Source organism: Thamnophis elegans, chromosome 8, assembly GCF_009769535.1.
Source record: "Thamnophis elegans isolate rThaEle1 chromosome 8, rThaEle1.pri, whole genome shotgun sequence".
NCBI classification, from domain to species: Eukaryota; Metazoa; Chordata; class Lepidosauria; order Squamata; family Colubridae; genus Thamnophis; species Thamnophis elegans.
Window position 1 is genome coordinate 75,957,130 of NC_045548.1, and position 25,015 is coordinate 75,982,144.

The following is a 25,015-nucleotide window of genomic DNA, read 5'->3' on the forward strand; positions in this document are numbered from 1 at the left end:
ATCTTATACTCCGAAAAATAGAGTAAGTTAGAAGATGTAAACTGCTGTGGTCATTTTAGTCATAACCAGGCAGAGGTAAGAAGCAGGATATCAGACTTGGGGGGAAGTTTGTGGCCAGTGCCAAGAGCCAGGCAAACCTCACGGGGCACTGGCAGCAAGTTCCTAGTTGGGCCTGGGTGAGGAAGAAGTTTGGGGGAGTTTGAGTCCCAACCATTTCCAAACTATAACTGGAAAAGCAAGAAACCCTGGCTTTCAGGCCTCTCAGCTTGGGACTGGGGCAGCCTGTAGAAGACGTCCTTCAACCCTCCAAGGTAAGCTTGGGGAAGACACGACTAAAAGGTTGCTACCGCTGGATGAGCAGGAAAGGTTCCTGGGGTGATGGGATGAGACAATGCAGCACACATAGGGGGCTTGGGTTTTCCTAATGGTGATGCCAACCTCACCCCCATTTTATGGCTCCAAATGTTTTTAAGTATCTGATTGTCCCTAACGTAATAGATTTTAGTTTGGGGGGGATTTGGGAGTTGAGAGGCCACACATCTTAAAGTTGTGGTGGAGAAACCCTCTCCGACACGAGTAACAGATCCATCCAACTTGACGGGTGCCTGGAGGACTAACGAACAAGTCTTCCGAGCAGTGTTGTACCTTAACCCCTTCGTTGTAGCTGTCCACGGGGCTGTTGAGGCTGGCAAGGCTGCCCAAGTGGCTGGGAGCTCCGGGGCGTGGTGGCTTTTTGGGTGGGGCAGCATGATCTAGGGAGAAAAGACATTGGGCCTGATAAGGTTGAGTCTGCAGGAGATGACTAAGTTGAGGGTGGGGTCAAACATGTTATCAATCTTGAGTCCCCTTCGCACCCACAAGAGATCTAAGTCCATCCCACCTTGAATTCCTTTGACTCTTATCTACCACCAATTTGCTTTTACTGTTAGTGGTTCAGATTCTTGTAGAGAGCTTTAGTATACAATAAACATATATGCTACCTGGATTTCCTGATTTCCTTTGATTCACAGAGACTTTGGGCATCAGATTCCCTGAATCCTCAAGCAAGGGTGGAAGAAGAGAGTCAACCTTCATTGATGCCCATTTCCACATGGAACCATCAAGGCCCATGGAATCATCAAGGAAGGAAGGAATCACTCCTACAGCAACCAAGCAGAGGTATCTTGCCCCTAAGCCTTTCTTTCAGATTTTTTAACACCTCCAAAGCTAAAGCCATGTAGAGACTTAATATTTTATTAATATGCCCCTTTGAAGAATTGTGGTTAGTGAAATGGATAGCGAGAGGAGGGGAGGGGGGAGGGAAGGAAGGAAGGAAGGAAGAAGAAAAGAGAAAAGAAAAGAAGGGAAGTAAGGGAAGAGAGGAAAGAAAGAAAAAAGAAAGAAGAATCCTCTAATCAGCATTGACTGGAGCTGGGGGACTCGAAAACTCCTCTGTTACTCTTGACCGTCATTAATTGAACTTGCGCCATTTAACTGTTCTGCTTCTTAAAATGGTGCCTACCTCTTCACCACAACTTCAAACTCTTTTTTCCCCAAAAAGGACAGGAAATGTAGGAAGGGGAGACTAAAAATGTACATTGTGACTTACATACCTGGTTTGCCCACAGGCTGATAAATGTGCTGGTTGGAAGCCTGCAACAAATTAAAATGAATCGAATTAACCATGCAAAAGTTTTATGAACAACCCGACCCCCTTCCAGCTCATTCCCCACAACAAATATCCAGCATTTTCCACATCTTTGCTCCTCCCATTGCTCTTCAGTTTCAGAAAAAAACAAGCTTTTATACTTAAATTATACGTTTATCCCTTTTTTCCATAAGAGACAACCAGTGCTTTCATGTCATAACCTATCTAAGTTGTCCCGATATATCCTGCCTAGCATTACTCAAACAAAATGACATATTTATAACAACCTCTATCCAAAAACACTGAAGACTTTGGGCTTGGGACAGCTCTTATACCGTATTATTTAACGGATTTTACATAGTCATTACTATTCAGTCGTACAATTGAAAACGTATCATATGTTTGAAGCATGTCTATGGCAATTCTCAATCATCAGTTCTGATGAAGCTTTCCTGGGTGAGAAGGGAAACATTTTCGAAGGAAAACCTAAGAAAGTCCAGTTGCCTTTTTTGGGGTGGGGGGGTGGGGGGGGAAACACCTTTGGGATTTTTAAAACATGTTGCCAAATCAAATAAAAATTTGTTCTAGTGTTGATCAACAAGGAGAATGACACTGATGAGTACTGATGATGGTTTAATTCTTGGGAAAGCCTGCTTGTGTTTCGCCTTTATAAAAAGCGTATTAGCAGAGTTAAATGTTTGCCTTTGCTAACTGCTAACTGCTGTGGGGAAAAGCAAGGCTAAACAAACCCAGCATTAGGCATTTTTATTGCAAAAAATAAAGCAATCTGAGGCAGAAAACGAATTCCTTAAATCTAGAGTCTTGAATCCGTCAGAGCAAAATACTAGAGAATTGGATATTCACATTTTTTAGAAACCGGGTCTCAAGTAAAATCTAAACAAATGAATAAATATTTCAAATAAAGGCCAAGTTATCAACTGCCTGCATAAGCTGCTTCCATGGGTTAATGAAAAATAATTTGTTATGCTGATTTGTTCAATATGCTCTAACTAGTTCTTTAGCTGATTTAATAGCACTCTTATAATTAATTCTCAAGAGTAAGTAAAGGTTCCCTTCTCACATATGTGCTAGTCATTCCCAACTGTAGGGGGCGGTGCTCATCTCTGTTTCAAAGCCAAAGAGCCAATGCTGTGGCTGGCATGACTAAACACCAAAGGCACACGGAATGCTGTTTACCTTCCCACCAAAGGTGGTTCCTATTTTTCTACTTGCATTTTTCACATGCTTTCAAACTGCTAGGTTGGCAGAAGCTGGGACAAGTAACGGGACCTCACTCCGTTATGCTGCACTAGGGATTCGAACCACCGAACTGCCGACCTTTCTGATCGACAAGTACAGCGTCTCAACCACTGAGCCACCGCATTCCTTAAGTCTCAAGAGTATATGTGGGCTTTAAAAAAACCAACAACCAATGGGACAGAGAAGATATCCACAGAAAGGATAAAGAATTCAAAGTTTGAAAGTGACAGTCTAGATATACTAGTTGAGGACTTACAGGTGAAACTTGAAAAATTAGAATATCGTGCAAAAGTTCATTTATTTTCAGTAATGCAACTTAAAAGGTGAAACTAATATATCAGATAGACTCATTACATGCAAAGCAAGATAGTTCAAACCGTGATTTGTCATAATTGTGATGATTATGGCTTACAGCTCATGAAAATCCCAAATCCACCATCTCAGAAAATTAGAATATTACATGCAATCAATAAACAAGGATTGTACGTAGCACAATATTGGACCTCTGAAAAGTATAAGCATGCATATGTACTCAGCACTTGGTTTGGGCCCCTTTTGCAGCAATTACTGCCTCAATGCGGTGTGGCATGGAAGCTATCAGCCTGTGGCAATGCTGAGGTGTTATGGAAGACCAGGATGCTTCAATAGCGGCCTTCAGCTCTTCTGCATTGTTCGGTCTCATGTCTCTCATCTTTCTCTTGGCAATGCCCCATAGATTCCCTATGGGGTTCAGGTCAGGCGAGTTTGCTGGCCAATCAAGCACAGTAATCCCACGGTCAATGAACCAGGTTTTGGTGCTTTTGGCAGTGTGGGCAGGTGCCAAGTCCTGCTGGAAAATGAAGTCAGCATCCCCATAAAGCTCGTTTGCGGAAGGAAGCATGAAGTGCTCCAAAATCTCCTGGTAGATGGCTGCATTGACCCTGGACTTAATGAAGGACAGTGGACCAATACCAGCAGATGACATGGCTCCCCAAATCAACACAGACTGTGGAAACTTCACCCTGGACTTCAAGCATCTTGCAGTGTGTGCCTCTCCATTCTTCCTCCATTCTCTGGGTCCTTGGTTTCCAAATGAGATGCAAAAGTTGGTCTCATCAGAAAAGAGGACTTTGAACCACTGAGCAATAGACCAGGTCTGTTTTTCTTTAGCCCAGGTAAGATGCTTCTGACATTGTTTGTTGTTCAGGAGCAGCTCGACAAGAGGAATACAACATTTGAAGCCCATGTTCAGGATCCGTCTGTGTGTGGTGGCTCTTGATGCGCTGACTCCAGCCTCAGTCCACTCCTTGTGAAAGCCCCCAACACTTTTGAATGGCCTTTCCTGACAATCCTCTCCAGGCTGCGGTCATCCCTGCTGCTTGTGCACCTTTTTCTTCCACACTTTTCCCTTCCACATAACTTTCTATTAATGTGCTTTGATACAGCACTTTGGGAACATCCAACTTCTTTTGCAATTACCTTTTGAGGCTTTCCGTCCTTATGGAGGGTGTCAATGATGGTTTTCTGCCCAACTGTCAGGTCAGCAGTCTTTCCCATGATTGTGATTCCTACTGAACCAGACTGAGAGACCTTTTAAAGGCTCAGGAACCCTTTGCAGGTGTTATGGCCTAATTAGCTGCTTAGAGTGGGACACTTTGAGCCTAGAATATTGCACCTTTTCACGATATTCTAATTTTCTGAGATTGTGGATTTGGGATTTTCATGAGCTGTAAGCCATAATCATCACAATTATGACAAATCACGGTTTGAACTATCTTGCTTTGCATGTAATGAGTCTATCTGATATATTAGTTTCACCTTTTAAGTTGCATTACTGAAATAAATGAACTTTTGCACGATATTCTAGTTTTTCGAGTTTCACCTGTATTTCACTACTGAATCACGGCGGATTTCAAGTCATACATCCTGGGTCAGCTCTCTCAGCATTTTGAACCGAGAAAGGTAGGGGAAAAATAAACTTGCACGTGCATTTTCCATACAGGTTCACAGAAATGCTTTCCTGATTAGTGATTAGTTTCCACCCATTGCTTCTTATTCTACACTCAGGTGCCTTGGAGAATAGTTTGACTCCCTCTTCTTTGTGGCAACCCCATAGATACTGGAAGACTGCTATCATGTCTCCCCTAGTCCTTCTTTTCATCAAACTAGACATACCCAGTTCCTGCAACCGTTCTTCATATGTTTTAGTCTCCAGTCCCCTAATCATCTTTGTTGCTCTTCTCTACACTCTTTCTAGAGTCTCCACATCTTTTCTACATCGTGGTGACCAAAACGGAATGCCGTATTCCAAGTGTGGCCTTACCAAGGTCTTATAAAGTGGCATTAACACTTCACGTGATCTTGATTCTATCCCTCTGTTGATGCAGCCTAGAACTGTGTTGGTTTTTTTGGCAGCTGCTGCACACGGCTGGCTCTTATTTAAATGGTTGTCCACTAGGACTCCAAGATCCCTCTCACAGTTACTACTATTGAGCCAGTACCACCTATACTGCACAAGTGGTTTAGGCCCTCCATTTAAGCAGGGTCATGAGGGACTGTCACCTTGGTTCTTCACAATGGATAGTTCCTTGCCAGCATTGCTATCTGAAGCATGCACCTGGCCAGATTCCCCCAGAGAAACTCCACCCCTCTGGCAATACAGTGTATGTATGAAACACACTAGGATAGGGGTCTCCAACCTTGGCAACTTTAAGCCTGGCGGGCTTCAACTCCCAGAGTTGAAGCCCGCCAGGCTTAAAGTTGCCAAGGTTAGAGACCCCTGCACTATAGAGGTGGGTTCCTACTGGTTCGCACCAGTTCGTAGAAATGGCGACTGGGTCTCTGAACCAACAGGGACAGCATGCTCGCCACGCCCCTGAACTGGTGTCCCAGTCGCCGCAACAAAGTTTTTTTAACTTTTTAAAATGTTCTGCGTATGCGCAGACCTATTTATAGGCAACTAGCCAAGTGTGCAGAGCGCGCATCAGGCGTGCACACTCTTCACTCACTGCAAAATTGCGTACGCACCGAATCGGCGGTTAATGCTGGCAGAAACCCACCCCTGCTGCACTAGAACACACAGTAAACATTAAGATCCTGCTACCTAGAAGCGTTTCTTCTCAAGAGCTTTCCTAGCAAATGCCAGAGATCTACTTAGCATTATCTGCAGGCAGTCCTCGACTTACAACAGCTCATTTAGTGATCAAGGTTACAACAGCACTGAAAAAAGTGGCTTGTGATCGTTTTTCACACTTGCGACCGTTGCAGCATCCCCATAGTCACATGATCAAAATTCAGATGCTTGGCAACCGACTCGTGTTTATGATGGTTGCCGTATCCCCGAGGATCATGGGATCCCCTTTTGAGACCTTCTAACAAACGAAGTCAATGTGGAAGCCAGATTCACTTAACAACCATGTTACTATCCTGTTTCCACGAAAATAAGCCCTCCCCCGAAAATAAGCCCTCCCTGAAAATATTGCAACACAGCAGCAGCCATGAGGTGACCACGCTCGCCTCCTTCTGCACCTTGAAAATAAAAAGACCTCCCTGAAAATAAGGCCAAGCACAATTTCGGGGGTCAAAAGAAAATAAGACTCTGTCTTATTTTCGGGGAAACACGGTAACAACTGCTGTGATTCGCTTAACAACTGTGGCACAAAAGGTCATAAAATGGGGCAAAAATAACAACTAATGTTTCACCTAGCAACAAAAATTTCAGATTCAATTGTGGTCCTAAGATGAGGACGAACTGTCCTAACAAAACAAATGTTCATTACCATCACATTACCAGCATAATTATCTACTAACAAACCACGGCTTGTCTGATAAAACAAGCTACCTGCATAGAGCCAAAGCGAGGAGGTTTTCTTTACCTTCCCGTCCAATCCCTGAAAATTGAGCAAGCCACAAAATGTGTGAATTGGATTCCCAACATTGGAAAGCGATTCTATTTTGGCTTTTCCAATAGCCCGCTTGGGAGTAGTACATCAGCAATCTGCGATCTTCCTAATCCATCGATGAGACCAAAAAGTAATTTTATTTTATGAAAAATAACGAAAACATCCTGCGCAAGGAAAGAATGCATCTGTTCCAGAGTCATCAGGAGAACAAGTTACTCCCAGAGAGTTGTGGGGAACAGCCGAGCATCCTGAAGTGTTTCACGGAAATATAATCCTTGGGTGCAACCTGAAGCGAATTGGAATTCATCTCCTGAAAGCAGATGGGGAGGGGAACCTCATTCCCCACAGAGAAAAATCAAAAGCAGCAAGAAATGGAAGGTCACCTCAAACCCCACAAGGGATGAAGGGCTACAAAAACTGATGAAATTAGCAGAGATGGCCAAATTAATTGCTTTGATCAAAGAAAAAAAAATGCAAATACTTTCATTTCTACTTGGAAATCACTTCTGGACTTTGTGCTTCAGGTGGGGGGGGAAAGGAAACTTTGATTTTGGGTTTCACTGATCAGATAGATTTTCTGTTATGAAAATGGCTGGTTTCTATCATTGTGAAAAAGTAAAAAGTTGAGGGTAGATCTTTTACTGCCCCAAAGGAATCGGAGGTCAGTGCCTTTTTTTTCCGTCTTTTTCCTTTTTCCCCCCACTATCCACTTCCCCTTTTTCCCTTTCCTAATTTCCCTAATATTTTTGCTTTCGTATCCTTTTGGTATGCCATATTATAAATTAATAAAACGATAAAAGTGAGGGGGGGGAATCAAAAGCAGCAGATTTTGCTTGACGGGTGAGAAGGTCTGCTTACCGGACCCTGGAGTCCTCCGTCCTCTCGATCAATGCTCCCTCTCGACAGCCTCACATCGGGTTTCTAGGAAGAGAAAACACACGTGGGTTTGGATCGGAGGTTTCAAAAGCGCAGCGGGTCAGAGAGCTGAGGAATTAGAATGATTAGCAGAAGCAAAGGAAATGTTGCTAAGGAGGGGGGGAGGAAGGGCGGGGAAGAAGTAGGCTTCGAGTAAGAGAGATGTTATTACATTCCTCTTCTTTCTATCCCAATGTTGCTCCCCCCACCACCACCACCAAAACTGGCTTTTGCAAAACTTAAGACACCGAACCTTCTCAAGACTTCCACCCCAGCAAAAAAACCCAACAACAACCCTTTCCATCTACCCACTGTTTGCTTGCACATAATAAAGGCTTTGAGATAAATATTGAGAGTACCATTTCCCCAAGACAACATTGGAAAACCTGCATTTTAATTCTCTCGGGAGGAGGAGGAAGAGCAGCAGGCAGCAGCAGCAAGGAGCAGCTCCACGCAGCTGCAGCTTCTTCCTAGCTGCAAAAAGTTTCAACCACAGGATGAGAAATGCTGCGCATTAATTCCTGTTTCCTGCTTGAGGAAGGCTTAAATGTACTTGGCTCCCTCGCCAAGCTTCCCGAACGGGGCCAAGTGCTCAGGCTCTCTAAAAGCACCGAGACCGAGAAGGTTAGGAGGAAGACCGTCTGCGCCCAGCACTGCCCTGGCTTAGGAGAGGAGGAAGGAAGGGAGGGAGGGAATCTGGCTGTTATTAACTCTTTGGAGAAGCCAGAAAGGGACGGTCTTCTTGGAATTTCAAAATTAAAAAAGAAGGGCTGTGTTCATGAGTACACCTTAAAGTCCTAGGGATCATACCCATCATCTGATACTGAATAGAGTAATATGCAAAACTAAAAAAAAACCCTTTCCAAATCAAGAAAAATAAGAGTTGTGATAGTTGATTTATTCTTTCCTTTTCTTTCTTTCTCTTTCTATCTATCCACCCACCTTATACAAATCTATCTACACAAATCTAAATCTGTCTACATAAATTTATCCATCCATCTATACAAATCTATCAATCTATATCAGAGGGATAGAATCAAGATCACGTGAAGTGTTAATACACTTTATAATGCCTTCGTAAAGCCACACTTGGAATACTGCATTCAGTTTTGGTCGCCACGATGTAAAAAGGATGTGGAGATTCTGGAAAGAGTGCAGAGAAGAGCAACAAAGAGGATTAGGGGACTAGAGGCTAAAACATATGAAGAACGGTTGCAGGAACTGGCTATGTCTAGTTTAATGATAAGAAGGACTAGAGGTGACATGATAGCAATGTTCCAATATCTCAGTGGTTGCCACAAAGAAGAGGGAGTCAAACTATTCTCCAGGGAATCCGAGTATAGAACAAGAAGCAATGGGTGGAAACTAATCAAGCAGAGAAGCAACTGAGAACTGAGGAGAAATTTCCTGATAGTTACAACAATGAATCAGTGGAACAGCTTTGCCTCCAGAAATTGTGAATGCCCCAACACTGGAAGTCTTTAAGAAGATGCTGGATAGCCATTTGTCTGGAACGGTATAAGGTTTCCTGCCTAGGCAGGGGGTTGGACTAGAAGACCTCCAAGGTCCCTTCCAACTCTGCTATTTTATTGTATTATCTATTTATCAATCTATCTATCCAAATCTATCCATCTATATATACAAATTTACCTATCTATCTACCTACCTACCTAATTTGCAAATCTTTAAACATCTGGGTCATCGCTTTAAAAATCACCTTACCATCTGAAGAATATCTGTACCACACCTAACTACCTGTGTTACAAATTACCATAGACAGTTATCCCAGCTGCTGTCACCACTTGTATTTCCTTTCCCTGCTGGCTATTCTGTTTGCAGACTTGAGTCTCAAATGATCAGAGGTGGATGGGTGCTTACTTTGAGGCAACACTTAGCCAAAGTGCATCAAAACGTATGTGGCAATAAAAAATAGGTTTCATATTGTAAGAAGTCTTTGTTGAAGAAGATTGGCCTAATTTAAGTGAAAATTAAAAGTATCAAGAAGAACAGGTTGAGCATGTCTACATTATTTCTTGGTATTAAATTGTATTTTTCTGGATTTGGAACCACAAGGGCCCAACCTAATTCCTCATTCAACCACACAGCTCCATTTGGTGTTTAATCAAATACTCTGCTTACCGTTTTTTCCTGCTTATGCAGGGAGGGGGAAACGAAGTATCCCCTGTTCAACACTCATGCAGAGAAATGACTCTATTTCTTAAAGTCTGTAGAGATTCTCAGTCATCCAAGCCATGGTTGTCCCAAAGGTGCTTTTTCTTTGGATGCCTGAGAATCTCTACAGACTTTTAGTTATACAATTTGGGATGAACAACTTTTCAATAGTGTGGGAGTAGGAATGGATTTCCGGAGGAAAAAAAAATGCAGACTACAGGAAGCACTTGCACTACTTAGGTGACCCTGAGGACAGAGAGAAACCTCCAATAAAACAGGGTGTCAAACTCACAGCAGTGCCACGTGGCGTATTGGGACTTTTTCCCCCTTCGCGACACCGGGCGTGGGTATGGCCAGCACTTGAGACATCCGGCCCGCGGGCTGGGAGTTTGACAGCCCTACTCTAAAAGGATGCAAATTGCAGATTGCCTGCCAGGAATATAAATCCTTCCATTTTCCCACCATCCTGCCAGAGCTGAAGAAGCTTCTGGGATGAGAAGCGAAAAGTCTTCAAAAGAAAAAACAAAGTCCAGTTGCCTCCTGAAAAAGCACCTTTGGGATACTTTGTCTCTTGTTCCTCTGTTCATAAATGGCTGATTTGTAAGACATTCAAATGGATCCCCAGCCCTTTGCAGCAGGAGCCTCCAACCATGACAATTTGGCGACATGCTGTCTGAGGAGTTCTGGGAGTCGAAGTCCACAAGTCATAAAGTTGGGAATCCCTTCTTTACAAAGAAGTTTGAAAGCCCGTCAGCAAACCTCCTCCTATAGGAGTGGGACCAGCCATAATTGTTGGGCTTGCCACGTGGCACTCAATGTATGCAGCCCGTGGCTCAACCTTATTTGTTGGGGTCTTTGCTCCAGGATCTGAACATGGTTTCCGTGGCATTTCCCTTCATATTGTTGGGATCATTTCCAACATCTACTCAGTGGGTTGAGAGTGATGGGCCCAAAGTCACCCACTCTCAGCTTGCATGGTTCAGAATAGATTTAGAGGCAGGTTTAAATCTTCCCAAGTTTTTCAACTTCAAGAAATAGTGATGGAAGAGTTATGATCTGCTGCTAATGTGGTTTTTAAATGGGTGCACCAGTGAAACAGAATAATTAATGTAACAATATCACTGGAAAATAAATATTAAATTTACCAAGATATTTTACACTGGACCATTACCCTGATGATTAACAAAATTAAAACCCATTTCTAGAACCTTTTGGAAATGTAATATAACAGCAAAAAAACATTTACGCCATCTAATTCTCAATGACCCAAGTAGGTTGCAAAAGTCTTTTTTTTTTTTAAATATCTGGGGACAATGATGTAAAGCTCAACCATTCTGGAAGACAGTCTATTTTAGAATGAAATAAATTTTAAGGCTGAATTTGCTTTCTTAGCAGATGTCTTTCAGTTAAACTGCACCAAAACCATATATCACTACAAAGTATACCAAATTGGCTTTGTTGATGGTGACAGTTGCTAGGATACTTTAAGTCTTTTACTGGAAATCACACATAATTCCCTCTTTAATAGAATGCCAAAAGAAGTTGTAGGATTATGTGTCACTGTCAAAAATAAAATTTGAAAAAGAAAAACCCTGAAACAGAATTTAATTCAACTGGGAAGCCATCTATGGACTATAATTCTACATATAGACTTGTAATACATTCAAAGTTTGGGTTTTTCTTCACAAGGTTAGCCCTTTGTTCGATTCTTAAATACAGATGTAATTTTTAGGTGACATAGGAACCTTGATTAGCTCTCATTCTGATTTACAATTCATATTGTACTAATTTACTCCCTGATACTAACTTGATTGTGACAAGGGTTCTGAAGTCATAAATTATTCAAAATACTTTAAAATGCAGTTCCAATCTTAATACCACTTTGGCATTTCAATTTTTTACAGCGTGCACTTCTTCTTCTTTTGCATATCCTTCCTGGTTCTTCTTTTAAGCATTTACTGCAATTTTTTAAAAAAATGTTTCCATATCTCCTAGTTAACAAAGCAATCTTTCACATGTTCACCATCCCTTTTCTTACCTCTCTACAACCTCTCTATAGGATTGCACACAGTTCATCAGATGAATGCAGTTAGCTTTAAAAAAGACTTCTGGGATAATAAAATTGATTTGTTAAGTCATCACAAAACTCTTCATTCTGTTGCTGTCAAGACCAAGATGGAGACATCTGGCAACATTCAAATGGCTCAACAGAACGAGATCCAGAAACCACGTTATTAAGGACAGGAAACAGCCTTTCGATCTGAGAATGCCAACGAATTACTCCACTTCTTTTTCCTCTTCCATATATCCGATGTGGAAGGGATAACTCAGAATTCAGAAAGATATATTACACATTGCAGATATCTGAAGTGCAGGATCGTGAATTGATGGGGCATCATGAGTTTGAGCCAAAGTAGACCACTCGCATCATTTAGCAGAAAAGATAGAACGGATAATTGGATGTACAGATATTTGCTGAACCTTGTCCATAAATTTGAGTGTGATGGCAACTTGCTGAAGATTGGACCATATGGGCAGACATCTACAAGATCAAGGGTGTATATTCGCGTCATCAAGGCGTCGTCATGTGACGGGTCGCAACTTATTTTCCCTTCGCTGAACTGGGCATGCACGATGCATCCAGCCCACGGCCCGCGAGTTTGACAGCCCTGTACAAGATGTCCTAAACAAATTAGACGAAGTCCCAAAGATGCTTTTTCAGGAGGCAACTGGACTTTCTTGTTTTCTTTCTTTTGAAGATGTTTTACTTCTCATGGAAAAGAAAAAAACAAGACAGTCCAGTTGCCTCCTGGAAAAGCACCTTTGCAACAACCATGACGTGGATGACTGAGAATCTCTACAGAAATTAGACGAAAGGGACCGCCATTTGCAGAGCCACGGTGGTGCAGTGGTTAGAGTGCAGTACTGCAGGCTACTTCAGCTGACTGCTAGCTGCGGTTTGGCAGTTCAAATCTCACCGGTTCAAGGTTGACTCAGCCTTCCATCCTTCCGAGATGGGTAAAATGAGGACCCAGATTGTTGGGGGGCAAGAGGATGACTCTGTAAACCGCTTAGAGAGGGCTGAAAAAGCACTAAGAAAGCGGAATGTAAGTCAAAGTACTGCTGCTACCCCAAGGTGACACTGTATTTAGCTTTCCAATGAAATGAACTAATTTCTCTGCATGGCAGCCCTGGCACTACCATCGATCGGTTAACTTTTAAAATATAATCTTTTAGCGTAGGCTTCCTCGGCTGCCAGCTCCCCTTGTTATTTGTGTGTGTTATCTTGCAGGATTGTTTCTGCGCTCTTGTAAATGTGAAGCTTTCAGCACAAGGAACAGTATGTGCATCTATTTTTAATGAAATCACAGAAAATCTTAGGGCTCTGTGAGCAACAAAGTTGCAAAGTACATAAGGAAAAAAAAAGAATGCAAAGGTTTACAGAAGAAAATATTGGAATAAAATAAATGATTCTTTTATAAAATACGGTCCCAGACAAAGTTCCCAGCAAAGGAAGATTTGGGAAGTCCGTATGTGTGTGAGGAGCCATTCCCTCTGGAAATAATGTACATTAGCGTGTTAGCATCCCATGATAAAGTATGTATTGCATTTACAATCACTGATATACAACACTAATTATATAAATACGCACACACAAACATATACAGTATATGCATATGTACAGTATAAGGAGTCCCTGTGGATTTTACTCTGCTAATCCTTGCTGACTCTGGGGGATGGTGTCCATTTCCGTTTCAAGGCCATTGAACGCTTCAACGCTGTCCAAAGGCATTTCCATGGTCAAGTAACCAGCACTAATGTCACAGAGCGCTATTGCTTTTGCACCAAAGTGATACCTATTTATCTACTCACATTTGTATGTTTTCAAACTGCTAGGCTGTCATGAGCTGAGGCGACCACGGGAGCTCACCCCATTGGATGGCACTCGGGTCTTGAACTTAAGACTGCTGGCTTTCTAGCCAACAAGCCCAGTGTCTGAGCCACTGTGCCATTATATGTGTGTTTGTGTGTGTTTTCCAAGCAGGACACTGACCATGGACAGAAGCACTAGAAGTTAGTGTCCCCCCCCCCCCCACTAAAATGAACAACCACACCATTTCCTCAAAAGTTTTGGAGTTGTGTCATTGTTTTTTGCTTTACGTGACACTATAGAACCAGTGCACAACTTGTAGGCATAACGTATCAATTGAACAGCCTCCAGGTGCAACAAACCCAGATACATCCAGCTGGGTAAGAAGGCTCTGTTACACAAACTGCAACTGCACACTAGCACAGCCTCCAACAGCAGTGACCTCCATGCAAACGGTGCAAAACCAAACTATTCACAGGCCCTCATTTAGCTGAATTCTCTTGGGATGCCCAAGATATAATTAGCAGTAACCGCCCCTTTCCGCAAAGAAAAACTGGACAGTTCTACTGCATTCCATGCCGCTTTTCCTTCACATAGTGGGAAAAAATGCACAACGGAGGGAAAACCAAGCCCTGCTTCTTCTCCTTTTATTCAAAAGCAAAAAAAAAAAATCATAAAACCCAACTTTAGCATCAAAAAAATTCCATCCATGTTGTTGTTGATGATGATGCTTCCTTAGTAAATCTGGGATGGGCACTGAAGCGTATGTGGGTGGAAATGTTTGAAAAGAAAACCCTGCAAAGAAATGGTGAGATTTACAAACAGTTCCCCCCTCCCACACACACACACACACTGATAAGATGACAAGCAATTCATTTCTTTAATAGAAAGTATTAGGGAAGCTCCCCGTTGGGAGAGCGAGTGTGTTCAAAGCGTTGTGAAAGTTGTGCTGGAGAACACACAAACCAGCAAACAGAGACACTGCAGTTTAAATAGGCTTTTACTTTCTACTTTTTACTTTTGGTAACTGCTCGTTTAGGAATGAACAACATGCATTACCTTCACCAGACGCCCTCACCTTCCATCCATTTGCCAAAAATACATGTTCCTTGCTCGTGGTCATTTTTACAAACCTTTTTCTATCCCTAGCAATGAACTGTGATGCTCCACTATCAACAACCCACAAATCGTGGTTTACTGGTGCAAGGGACACGGTGGCTCAATGGCTAAGATGCTGAGCTTGTCGATCAAAAAGGTCGGCAGTTCGGCGGTTCGAATCCCTAGCGCCGCATAACGGAGTGAGCTCCCGTTACTTGTCCCAGCTTCTGCCAGCCTAAGCATGTAAAAAGTAGAAAAATAGGGACCACTTTGGTGGGAAGGTAACAGCGTTCCGGGCGCCTTCGGCATTGAGTCATGCCGGCCACATGACCATGGAGATGACTTCGGACAGCACTGGCACTTCGGCTTTGCAATGGAGATGAGCACCGCCCCCTAGAGTCGGGAACGACTAGCACATATGTGTGAGGGGAACCTTTACCTTTACCTAATACAAAGCAATGTTTCTCAACCTTGGCAACTCTTAAGGTGCCTGAACTTCAATTCCCTGGGAGTTGAAATCCACATATAGGTGGTACTTGATTTACAGAAGTTTGTTTAGGGACCGTTCAAAGCAGTGGTGGGTTTCAAAAATTTTTAGAACCTCTTCCGTAGGTGTGGCCTTTGTGGGAGTGGCTTGCCGGCCATGTGACAAGTGGGAGTGGCTTGGCAGTCATGTGACTGGGTGGTCGTGGCCAACTCGTAAAATGTGGTGAAACTCACTTAACAACGCTCCTGCTTAGCAACCAAAATGTCGGCTCAGAAACTCTGGCATGTGAAGCACGCAAGTCTTAAAGCTGCCAAGTTACAAGATCCTTGCACCCCTAACCCTTTAAAAAAAAAACAACAACCCAGGGTTGTTCAAACCTGACAGTTTTAAGACTTGTGGACTTCAACTCCCAGAATTCCTCCTCTCGCTCTTCATCTTGATGGTGTGCCGGCGGGCGGGGGGAGGGAGCTGGAACCGGTTCTAAACGGCAGTGTACATTTGTGGAACCTCTTCTATAGAAGAGGTTAGAACTGGCAGGAACCCACCCCTGGTTCAAAGTCACAACGGCACTGAAAAAAGTGACTTATGACCGTTTTTTACAGTTACGACCTTTGTAGCATCCCCCATGATCACGTGATCCAAATTCAGATGCTTGACAACCGATTCATATTTATGACGGTTGCAATGTCTCCGGAGTCATGTGATCACCTTTTGCGACTTTCTGACAAGCAAATTCACGGGGGAGGCCAAATTCGCTGAAGAACTGGCTTACTAACTTATCAACTGCAATGATTCACTTAACAACCAAGGCAAGAAAGGTAGTAAATTGGGGCAAAACTCACTTAAGAAATATTGTGGTTTACAACAAAAACTCTGGACTCAATTGTCATCGTAAGTTGAGGACTATCTGTGCTTAAAGTTGAGAAACACTAATAGAGAGAATCAAAGGAAGCTTTTCAGACCTTGATATAACTATGATCTTTGCAATGGTGATTAGTACCAATGTTTTGTTGATTAGAAAGATTTGATGTTATAGGAATGGCTAAAGTAAAGGAAACATATGTGCTAGTTGTTCCCACTCTAGGGGGTGGTGCTCATCTCCATTTCAAAGCCGAAGAGCCAGCGCTGTCCAAAGACGTCTCCGTGGTCATGTGGCCGGCATGACTAAACGCCAAAGGCGCATGGAGCGCTGTTACCTTCCCACCAAAGTAGTTCCTATTTTTCGACTTGCATTTTTTAATGTGCTTTTGAACTGCCAGGTTGGCAGAAGCTGGGACAAGTAACGGGAGCTTACTCCATTACGCAGTGCTAGGGGTTCGAACTGCCGACCTTTCTGATCGACAAGCTCAGCGTCTTAACCACTGAGCCATTGCGTCCCATAGGAATGGCTAGTAATATACTAATGTGTAAAAGCAAAAACTGGAGGTTGGAGTGTATTTATCTTGTACTGTGCTAAAGAGTGTTGGAAGTCCATGCCCACTTTTTCTTTCTTTTTTCTCTTTCCCCTTGTATCTCACGCCCCCTTTTCCTCTCTCCCTTTCCTTCCCTTAATTTCCTATCTTTTTCTTCTCTTTGTATTTTATATAATTAAAAATTAAAAATAAATATTTTGGCAATAAGATATATTCCAATGAAGATTGATCTGTGGCAGGTTTTTAAAAAAGCAGGCAACTCATAGGAGAAAATACACCCTGCCCCAAATTGTCTCTAACTTCCTTTGAGGCCTGAACCAAACTCAATATTTTTATTGATGTGCTGACTGAAGTCAATGCCTCCCGCTCCTCTCCATAAGGAGAGAATGGAAATTAAGGTTTAAGGAAATACGCGAAGCATCTTTAGGCTTTGAAAATGTTCCTTTCTGGTTTTGGCTGCTGCTGGGAAACATTTCTTGCTTCTACAGTTTTAAGAGGGAAGTCAACCCCAGCATTGGCCAGAAACCAACCCGATGAGTAGTACGAGCCCCAACTGACTTTGCTTGAAGCGCCACTGATATTAACGGTTTTTTTTCTCCCCTTGGGGGGAAAAATGTCTTCCAAACAGCATAGCCCAGTGTGCTGAGAGCCCTGGCTGCACAATAGCAATAGCACTTAGACTTATATACTATTTCACAGTACTTCAGAGCCCTCTCTAAGCAGTTTACAGAGTTAGCCTCTTGTCCCCAACAATCTGGGTCTATTTTTGCACAGTTTGTACCCCAATGGCACAAAAGCAGATTGGAACATCTGGAATGAACTTTCTGGCTATAAAAATTGTGTATGTGTGTGTGTGTGTGTGTGTGTGTGTACACGTACATTAAGTACTGAACAAACAATTCTCTTTATTTCCCTTTTAGAGCATTTTTTTTAAATAGAGCAGTTATGTCAAAAGCTCACAGACCAGTTGAGAGTGGGAAGCCTGTTCCATTTTCATCAAAAAGGGAAGAGACAGTCAATAGATAGCTCTGAATAATTTCATCCAGAATAGTTGCAGCTGCTTATTTTCCCCCTTGGGAACAACGTTGTTTTTTCCTTATTTGGTAGCCTTTAAGGAAGTGGGCAAGCAGAGACTTCATGAAAAACAAAATCTGCATGTCCAGCTGTTTCATAGACTAGATAACAAAGCTTTACTTGGGAAAAGATTAATTATTCTGACGCATTAGCTACAGGGAGAGATAAAGAGATCACAGCTGAAATTTTACAGTGTAACTTATAATTTAATTTTTTTAAAAAAGAAAATCATAATGTTGCAGATGTATTTATTATTCAATCTATGGAGAATTTGTTGGTTTGGATAATGCTAATCCAGCCTGACAGTCAACCCAACAAGACATTTGAGACACCCAAGCTCTAAGTGCAGCCATGTTTGGAGGAAGCCACAAAATAAGCCTCTTGACTTAAAGAAGGCATCTTCTTGCCCCTTACCAGAGGGAGCCCCCTTGTGGAGTACGGTGAAGCCGTTACCATGGCAATTCCACTGTGCTGTACAGTAGAAGCCATTTACAGCAGTACAGTAGAAACCATTTGAAGGCACAACAGGCTGTATCGTAACAAAACACACACACTGAGGGGTGTCTTATCACAACAGGAGAGAGGGAGGGAAGGCCATTTACACACACACACACACACACATACACACACACAGAGCCATTTATACACACAAACATACACACACACACACACACACACACACACACATCCATCCTTCCGAAGTGGGTAAAATGAGGACCCAGATTTTCGGGGGCAATATGCCGATGTTGTAACCGCTCAGAGTGTGCTGTAAAGCATTGTGAAGCAATACGTAAAATGCTATTACTACTCCTCAACTTACAACCCTTTTAAACGACGATCTGAAGTTGTGACAGCACTGTTCAAAGTGCCTTACGACCCATCCTTAAAGTTATAGCCGACTCACTATCAGCCACATGATCAACAAAGATTGAGGTGGGATTTCTAATAGTAACCACCCCTCTTGGAGGGAAATGGACAGTTCAGAAATGGGAAAAATACATGGAAGAAAAACTAATATCTGAAGGGAATACTTAAAAGGGTGTGCTTGTGGGAAAGTTAGCCAGCGAGTAATGGAAACGGGAACACTGTTTTCTTATGATTATTATCAGATATAAAGAAAGAGAAACGTGACTCACTTATACTTTGGCAAAGAGCATAAATCTGCATTGAGAGGCAAAGTGCTTGTTATAATTGCAACAAGGAAACCAAAAAAATAATAATTCCATTACCAGAAATCTCTCCTCCTTTTCCAACCATCTTTGGTCTTCCTCCATTTCTTGTTGCTGTCGTATCAATCTCTCTTCCATTAGATGTGCTGGTAGGACCTGTCCCATCCCGCGCATATCCAAACTGCCAGTATCCTACAAAGCAGGGCGGGTGAGCAGAAAAGAGACAAGCTGAAATGTTAACTGTCAATCATTTTTATTTTAATGTGACTGTCATCAATAGAGACCCTGCTTTTCTTTTTCAAGTGAGAATATGCTGTATCCTGGTTTTCTGGGCTAAAGGAAAAATGACAGAAAGCAATATAGTACTAACAGTGGTGGGTTACAACCGGTACGTGCCGGTACGGGTGTACTGGTGTCTGCTGGGAGCACCGGATACCGTTCCGATACAGTGCTCCGGAGGGCCCACCCACCTGCTGTCTTTACCTGTATTTGAGTTCTTCGGGGCTTACGCGCATGTAGTGTACAACGCCTGCACAATGCTCCGCCGAGAAGCTGGAGCATTGCAGAAGGTAAGCACTGCACGCATTCATGTGGAGGACGCTGGGACCCATTGCACCATACCGGTTGCAACGGAATCTGGAACCCACCACTGAGTACTAATGATCTAATACATTTTAGCTTTGACTATAAGAGAATCTAGAATAAGAGTTGGAGGAGACCTTGGAGGTCTTCTAGTCCAACTCTTTGCTCAAGCAAGAAACTTGATACCAGGGGGGTCAAACTCGCAACCCATATGTGTTATGCACTGGTTATGCCCACCCCCGTTTTAACAAAGGGGGGAGAAGTTGCGATACGTCATGTGACAACATGTCATCGCGAGTTTGACACCCCTGCTCTATGCTATTCCAAATAAGTGGCTGTCCAGTCTCTTCATAAAAACCTCCAGTGATGGATCACCCACAACTTCTGGTGGCAAACTCTTCTACTGGTCCCCACTGTTAGGAAGTTTCTCCTTAATTCCAGGTTGCTTCTCTCTTTGATTAGTTTCCAAACCGGTAGGAACCCACCACTGGTTGACCTGCCCTCTTTCTCTGTGACAGTCTTTCAAATATTGGGAAACTACAATCATGAAACCCCCTCCTCAATCTCTTTGTTAGACTAGACATACAGATTACAACCAAACTCCACCACAAAACACAAAACCTATCTAACCTAATTCAGTACTCACTTCAGTAGTTAATGCAAGGATTGAAAAGCAGGTTTGGGTAACAGAGAAAGGTTTATCACACAGAAAATATGCTTTACAAAGAGGCACAAGTTAAAAACAGAGGCTTTTAAGGTAAAGAATGGTTGGAGATTTCTCCTAACAGTGGACGTCTTTGTATTAGGAAAACCACAGATGACTCAAGTAGCAATTAAGTCAATGCCTGGCATTATGATCCGGTATTCTCAGGGCTGGCACCCCTTGATATTTTGACAAGTTTCCAAAATTGCCAGACGGTATGACTGATTATTGAGAGCTCCAACACTGATATATCTCAAGGTCATGAAGTTGTGAAGTTTGCTCTACACAATTCATACCAACACACACATTTATCTACTTTAATGAACAACCCTTCTCTCTCAGCAATCATGGATGATCAGCAAATGTTTCCCATGCTTTCTCCTGATCATTCATGTATGAAGCATGCATGTATGTAAGTATCCCGGAATGCCTCTTCGTGGTGATAGGTGTTTCTTATGTGCTATGACAAATTATGAAAAACAAGGAGCGAGTCTGAATTTAGAGCTGTAAGAAGTAATTTTTCTCTTTCTCTCTCACTTGCCTCTGTGAGTGTGAGTGTGTGTGTGTGTTTGCACACGCAAAGCTCCACATGAGTCTTTACCCTGCAAAAAAGAAGACACTCCCCCCCCCGCCAGAAAGGCACACAAACTGGATGCTAAGATGGATGTCTATTTTACTCACACTTTGAGAAACATCTGTAATAGTTTTCTTTCAAATATTTTCCTTATTATATCTCTCGGCTAAAAATGGCATTCGAGGAAGCAAACAATAAAATGCAGTTTTCTATCTGGTTTTAATTATATTTTAAGACCTGTGAATGGGTCAGCCAACTGAAATGCAGGGTTATGTTTTCTTTTTTTCTTTCTACTTTGACACTTGCAAAAAGCACAAGAAAAGAAATCACAACAGCCACCTGATTAAAACTTTCCATCTCCAAGAAGTATGTTTAAAAGCTAATCGGTGCCTGAATCGGGTTCTACCCTACTGGAAACACAATACAAATGGAGATACTTATTTTCTTTGGCGGCAGCAACAGTGACAGACAAATAGGAAGGATCTGAACAACCACATCAGTGGTGTCATCCCCTGAAGTCTGCTACCGGCTTGGTGAGTCTGCTACCGAGTGCGCTTTGCAAGCATGTGCAGCTGAGATGCGTCTGCGCAGCACTAAAAAAGGAACATTTTGAAACCTTCCAAGTCAGCAAAGGTAAGTAGAATAGTGAGGGGGGGGGGAGGAATCTGCTGTGCCACACGATTTAGATTAGGTAGCATTTTTTACTAACCGTTTGGGTGAGCCGGTCCGAACCGGTAGATTTCACCCTTGAACCACACCAAACTGCTTGAGACAATGTTGTTTGAAGTGGTCAATCCTAAAGCTGACCTGACCGGAGCCATCTTGGAGCTTTAGTCTTGCCGCACTGGAGTTGAGGGATAGGGTGGGGAGGACTAGAGACAGCTGGAGTTTTGCAGCCAAAATAAAATACTTCCTCTTGGGAACCAAGGACATTCTCACACCTGGCCCGAGGAAGGAGGAGTGATGTCACCAGGCAACCAGACAATGCTTTGATTGGACCATGTGACTAATTGTTTGGGGTTTGAGGGAAAACTTTTACTTTTAATTAGGTGGAAACTGCGGGAACCTTCAGAGTCGGTTTTTACCCGATCTGTGCCAATACGATATCTCCAATAAAGCTGTTCCTTGAGGGATCTACCTGCCCCCGAGTTTTGCTTGCTGTGGTTCTATTACTTGGAATCTTGACAGCCTCACCCCAATTTCTGCAATGCTTTATACAAAACATAACCAACAGCATCCAGGAATGGTCCACTAGCTGAAGAAATCATTATGACAAAAGTGTCATACACTGATCCTTAAGTCAATAATTCATATCCAGAACAACTGAAGCTTCAAATTACATTAGAAAGTATGTAGAAACAATTCAAGAAGCAGGATAGTGAAACAAAGGTCTCATCATTGCCTCTTACATGGTGGAATCAAAGCTGCTGGTTACCCCATCAGCCATTCATCACCTGCTTCCATAATCCACACGAAGGTCTAACACACTTGTGATGAATCTCACCTATCCAAGTGTTGCCTCCATGTCTTCAGAACAAGGATCGGCAACTAGGGCCTCTTTTACAACCTGTGGCCAGCCGTGAAGTCCACAGGTTGTCGAAGGGCCATGGTTGACCCCCTCGGCCAACTTGTATACTTACATCACTGTTACAGTAAAGCTTCTAGTGAATTCTAGCTTCTGTTCAATCACACTAATTCTGTATTCGCCATCATCATGATTCTACCCATTTCACTGCCGCCAACCTCATTTTAACTTCAAAATGTTTTGGGTTCAGCGCAGTGGAGTGATCCAGTCTTTGAATGTCAACTATACGTGTCAATCACAAGTGCCAATAGAAAGGCATTCAGACAATCAAATGTTTAGGAGTTGGGCAACTTCACTGGTCTTGAATCTTTGCATAAGATGTAAGCCATGCCAATTCTAGCAGAACTGTAAAAAAATCCTCCTATCTAGATTAGAATAATCTAGCAAACAGAAATAAACTAAAACTTTATCCTGCCAAATGAAACCACAAGTATCAGTAATGACTTATTCACACTTGCCCTGGAAGTCATGAAACACTGTCTCAAAATTCTGAGTAAATGTCTAATAGAATAACAGAGTTGGAAGGGACCTTGGAGGTCTTCTCGTCCACCCTCCTGCTCAAGCAGGAGACCCCATACCATTTCTGACAAGTGGCCATCCAGTCTCTTCTTGAAAGCCACCAGTGATGACGCACCCACAATGTCTGAGGGCACGCTGTTCCCTTGGCTGTTAAATTATTCCTAAATAGCTCTTTGGTACTGGCTAACTTGACAGTCCACGTGAGTTCACAGGAAATATCCATGAGCAGACCAATCTAAACTTTATCAGAAAGATTAACTGAGAAGTTTAGGGGGCCCTTCAATTCCCCCGTAATAATTCAAGGAATATAATATATGCATCAGCACAGAGACACATCAAAAAGAGGGAGGGAGGGGGGGAAAATGGTCTGTGAAATAACTGGGTGGAAAAATTACCTCCATGTTGGGTTGCCACACGGATATTTCTTGAGACCGATGGTTCCAGGAATCTGTCTGATCCAAAAGAGAGGCTTGTCCTGGATAAATGCTACCTGCCAGGGTTGGAATTCCATGGGAACCGGGATAGCCTGAAACCTACCAAAAGATACAGACAAATGCTTCAGGACGCCATGAAGTCTTACATCAGAACTTCCCATGCTGTAGCAATTTATAAATAAAGGCAGTGGCAGGAGAGGTATGGAAGAATAATGGTGGGGCCATAACGGGCACTGTTGCTTGCAATCAAAATGTGACATATGGACATGGTGGTTCAGTGGATAAGACACCGAGCTTGTCGATCAGAAAGGTCAGCAGTTCGGTGGTTCGAATCCCTAGAGCCACGTAACGGAGTGAGCTCCCGTTACTTGTCTCAGCTTCTGCCAACCTAGCAGTTCGAAAGCATGTAAAAAATGCAATTAGAAAAATAGGAACCACCTTTGGTGGGAAGGGAACAGCATTCCATATGCCTTTGGTGTTGAGTCCTGCCAACCAAATGACCATGGAGACAATTTTGGCTTTGAAACGGAGATGAGCACCACCAGCCCAGAGTCGGGAACGACTAGCACATATGTGTAAGGGGAACCTTCACCTTTACCTGGGTATTTAATCATGCATCCAATATTTAGCCTGGTGTTAACCCATCATTAATTTCCTGGAAGAAATAAATGACTGGATTTATTTTTAATTTATTCGATTAAGCTTATCTGCTACTCCAAATTCCAACCATCTCTAATGGCTTACAATCCTACCATACATAGACAAAGATTAAAAAAGCAAAAAAAAATAGCCTGGCTTCCTGAACCCCAAATGTGTTGGGATGTATCCATTTTCCCTGAAGGTACTGTTCCAGAGAAAGGGGACAAAGATCAGGAAGGCTTATCTTCCATGGCATTCTCAAGAGAGGGAATCCGGAGGCAGCCCATTTCTTCCCTGATTTAATTGGAAGGCAGAAACTCTTGGCAGCCAGAATTCTGTAGTTATCTAACTCCTGAGAAATAAAGGGTTTTAAAGGGGACAATCAACATCTTGAGGCGTGCTAATCCCTAACTTAGTATCTTACACTAGCTATAGCTTCTAAGAATAGAATCAGAAGAGCAGGAAGGAACCTTGGAAGTCTTTTAGTCCAAGCCACGGCTGAAGCAGGAGAACCTATACCATTCGTGGCTGTCCAGTCTCTTCTTAAAAGCCTCCAGTGATGAAGCACCCACAACTTCTGGAGGCAAGCTCTTCCACTAGTTAATTGTCCTCACTTTTAGGAAAATTCCAGGTTGCTTCTGTCCTTGATTAGTTTCCACCCATTGTTTCCTCTCCTGCCTTCTAGTGCTTTGGAAAATAATTTGACCCAGGGGGTGGGTTCCAGTTTCAGTTACTGCCTGTTCACTCAGGGATGCACTTCACACGCACTTGATGCACACTCTGCGCGCCTGCGCACTAGTAAAAAAATTGCTTGTGCGCATGACACCACCGATAAACCTGGTTCAGGGGTGTGGCGGTCCGAACCGGTAGGAACCCACCTCTGATTTGACCCCTTCTTATTTGTGGCAGCCCCTCAAATACTGGAATACTGCTATCATGTTACCCCTAGTCCTCCTTTTCTCTAAACTAGTCATACTCAACCGTTCTTCATATGTTTTAGTCTCCAGGCCTTA

The 25,015-nt window shown here is 42.8% G+C and overlaps 1 protein-coding gene across 10 annotated transcripts in view; it reads right to left on the bottom strand.

The window, feature by feature from the left end:
- PTK2 (protein tyrosine kinase 2) overlaps window positions 1–25,015 on the bottom strand; it is a 205,806-nt gene that overhangs the window by 12,916 nt on the left and 167,875 nt on the right. For all 10 annotated transcript variants that reach the window (XM_032222562.1, XM_032222560.1, XM_032222556.1 and 7 more), the window contains 5 exons: window positions 23,325–23,462; window positions 19,027–19,158; window positions 7,627–7,689; window positions 1,593–1,632; window positions 646–752 (listed from right to left, as the gene is read on the bottom strand). In XM_032222562.1, the coding sequence (XP_032078453.1) occupies window positions 646–752; window positions 1,593–1,632; window positions 7,627–7,689; window positions 19,027–19,158; window positions 23,325–23,462 (480 nt within the window). The remainder of the gene's footprint in view (window positions 1–645; window positions 753–1,592; window positions 1,633–7,626; window positions 7,690–19,026; window positions 19,159–23,324; window positions 23,463–25,015) is intronic.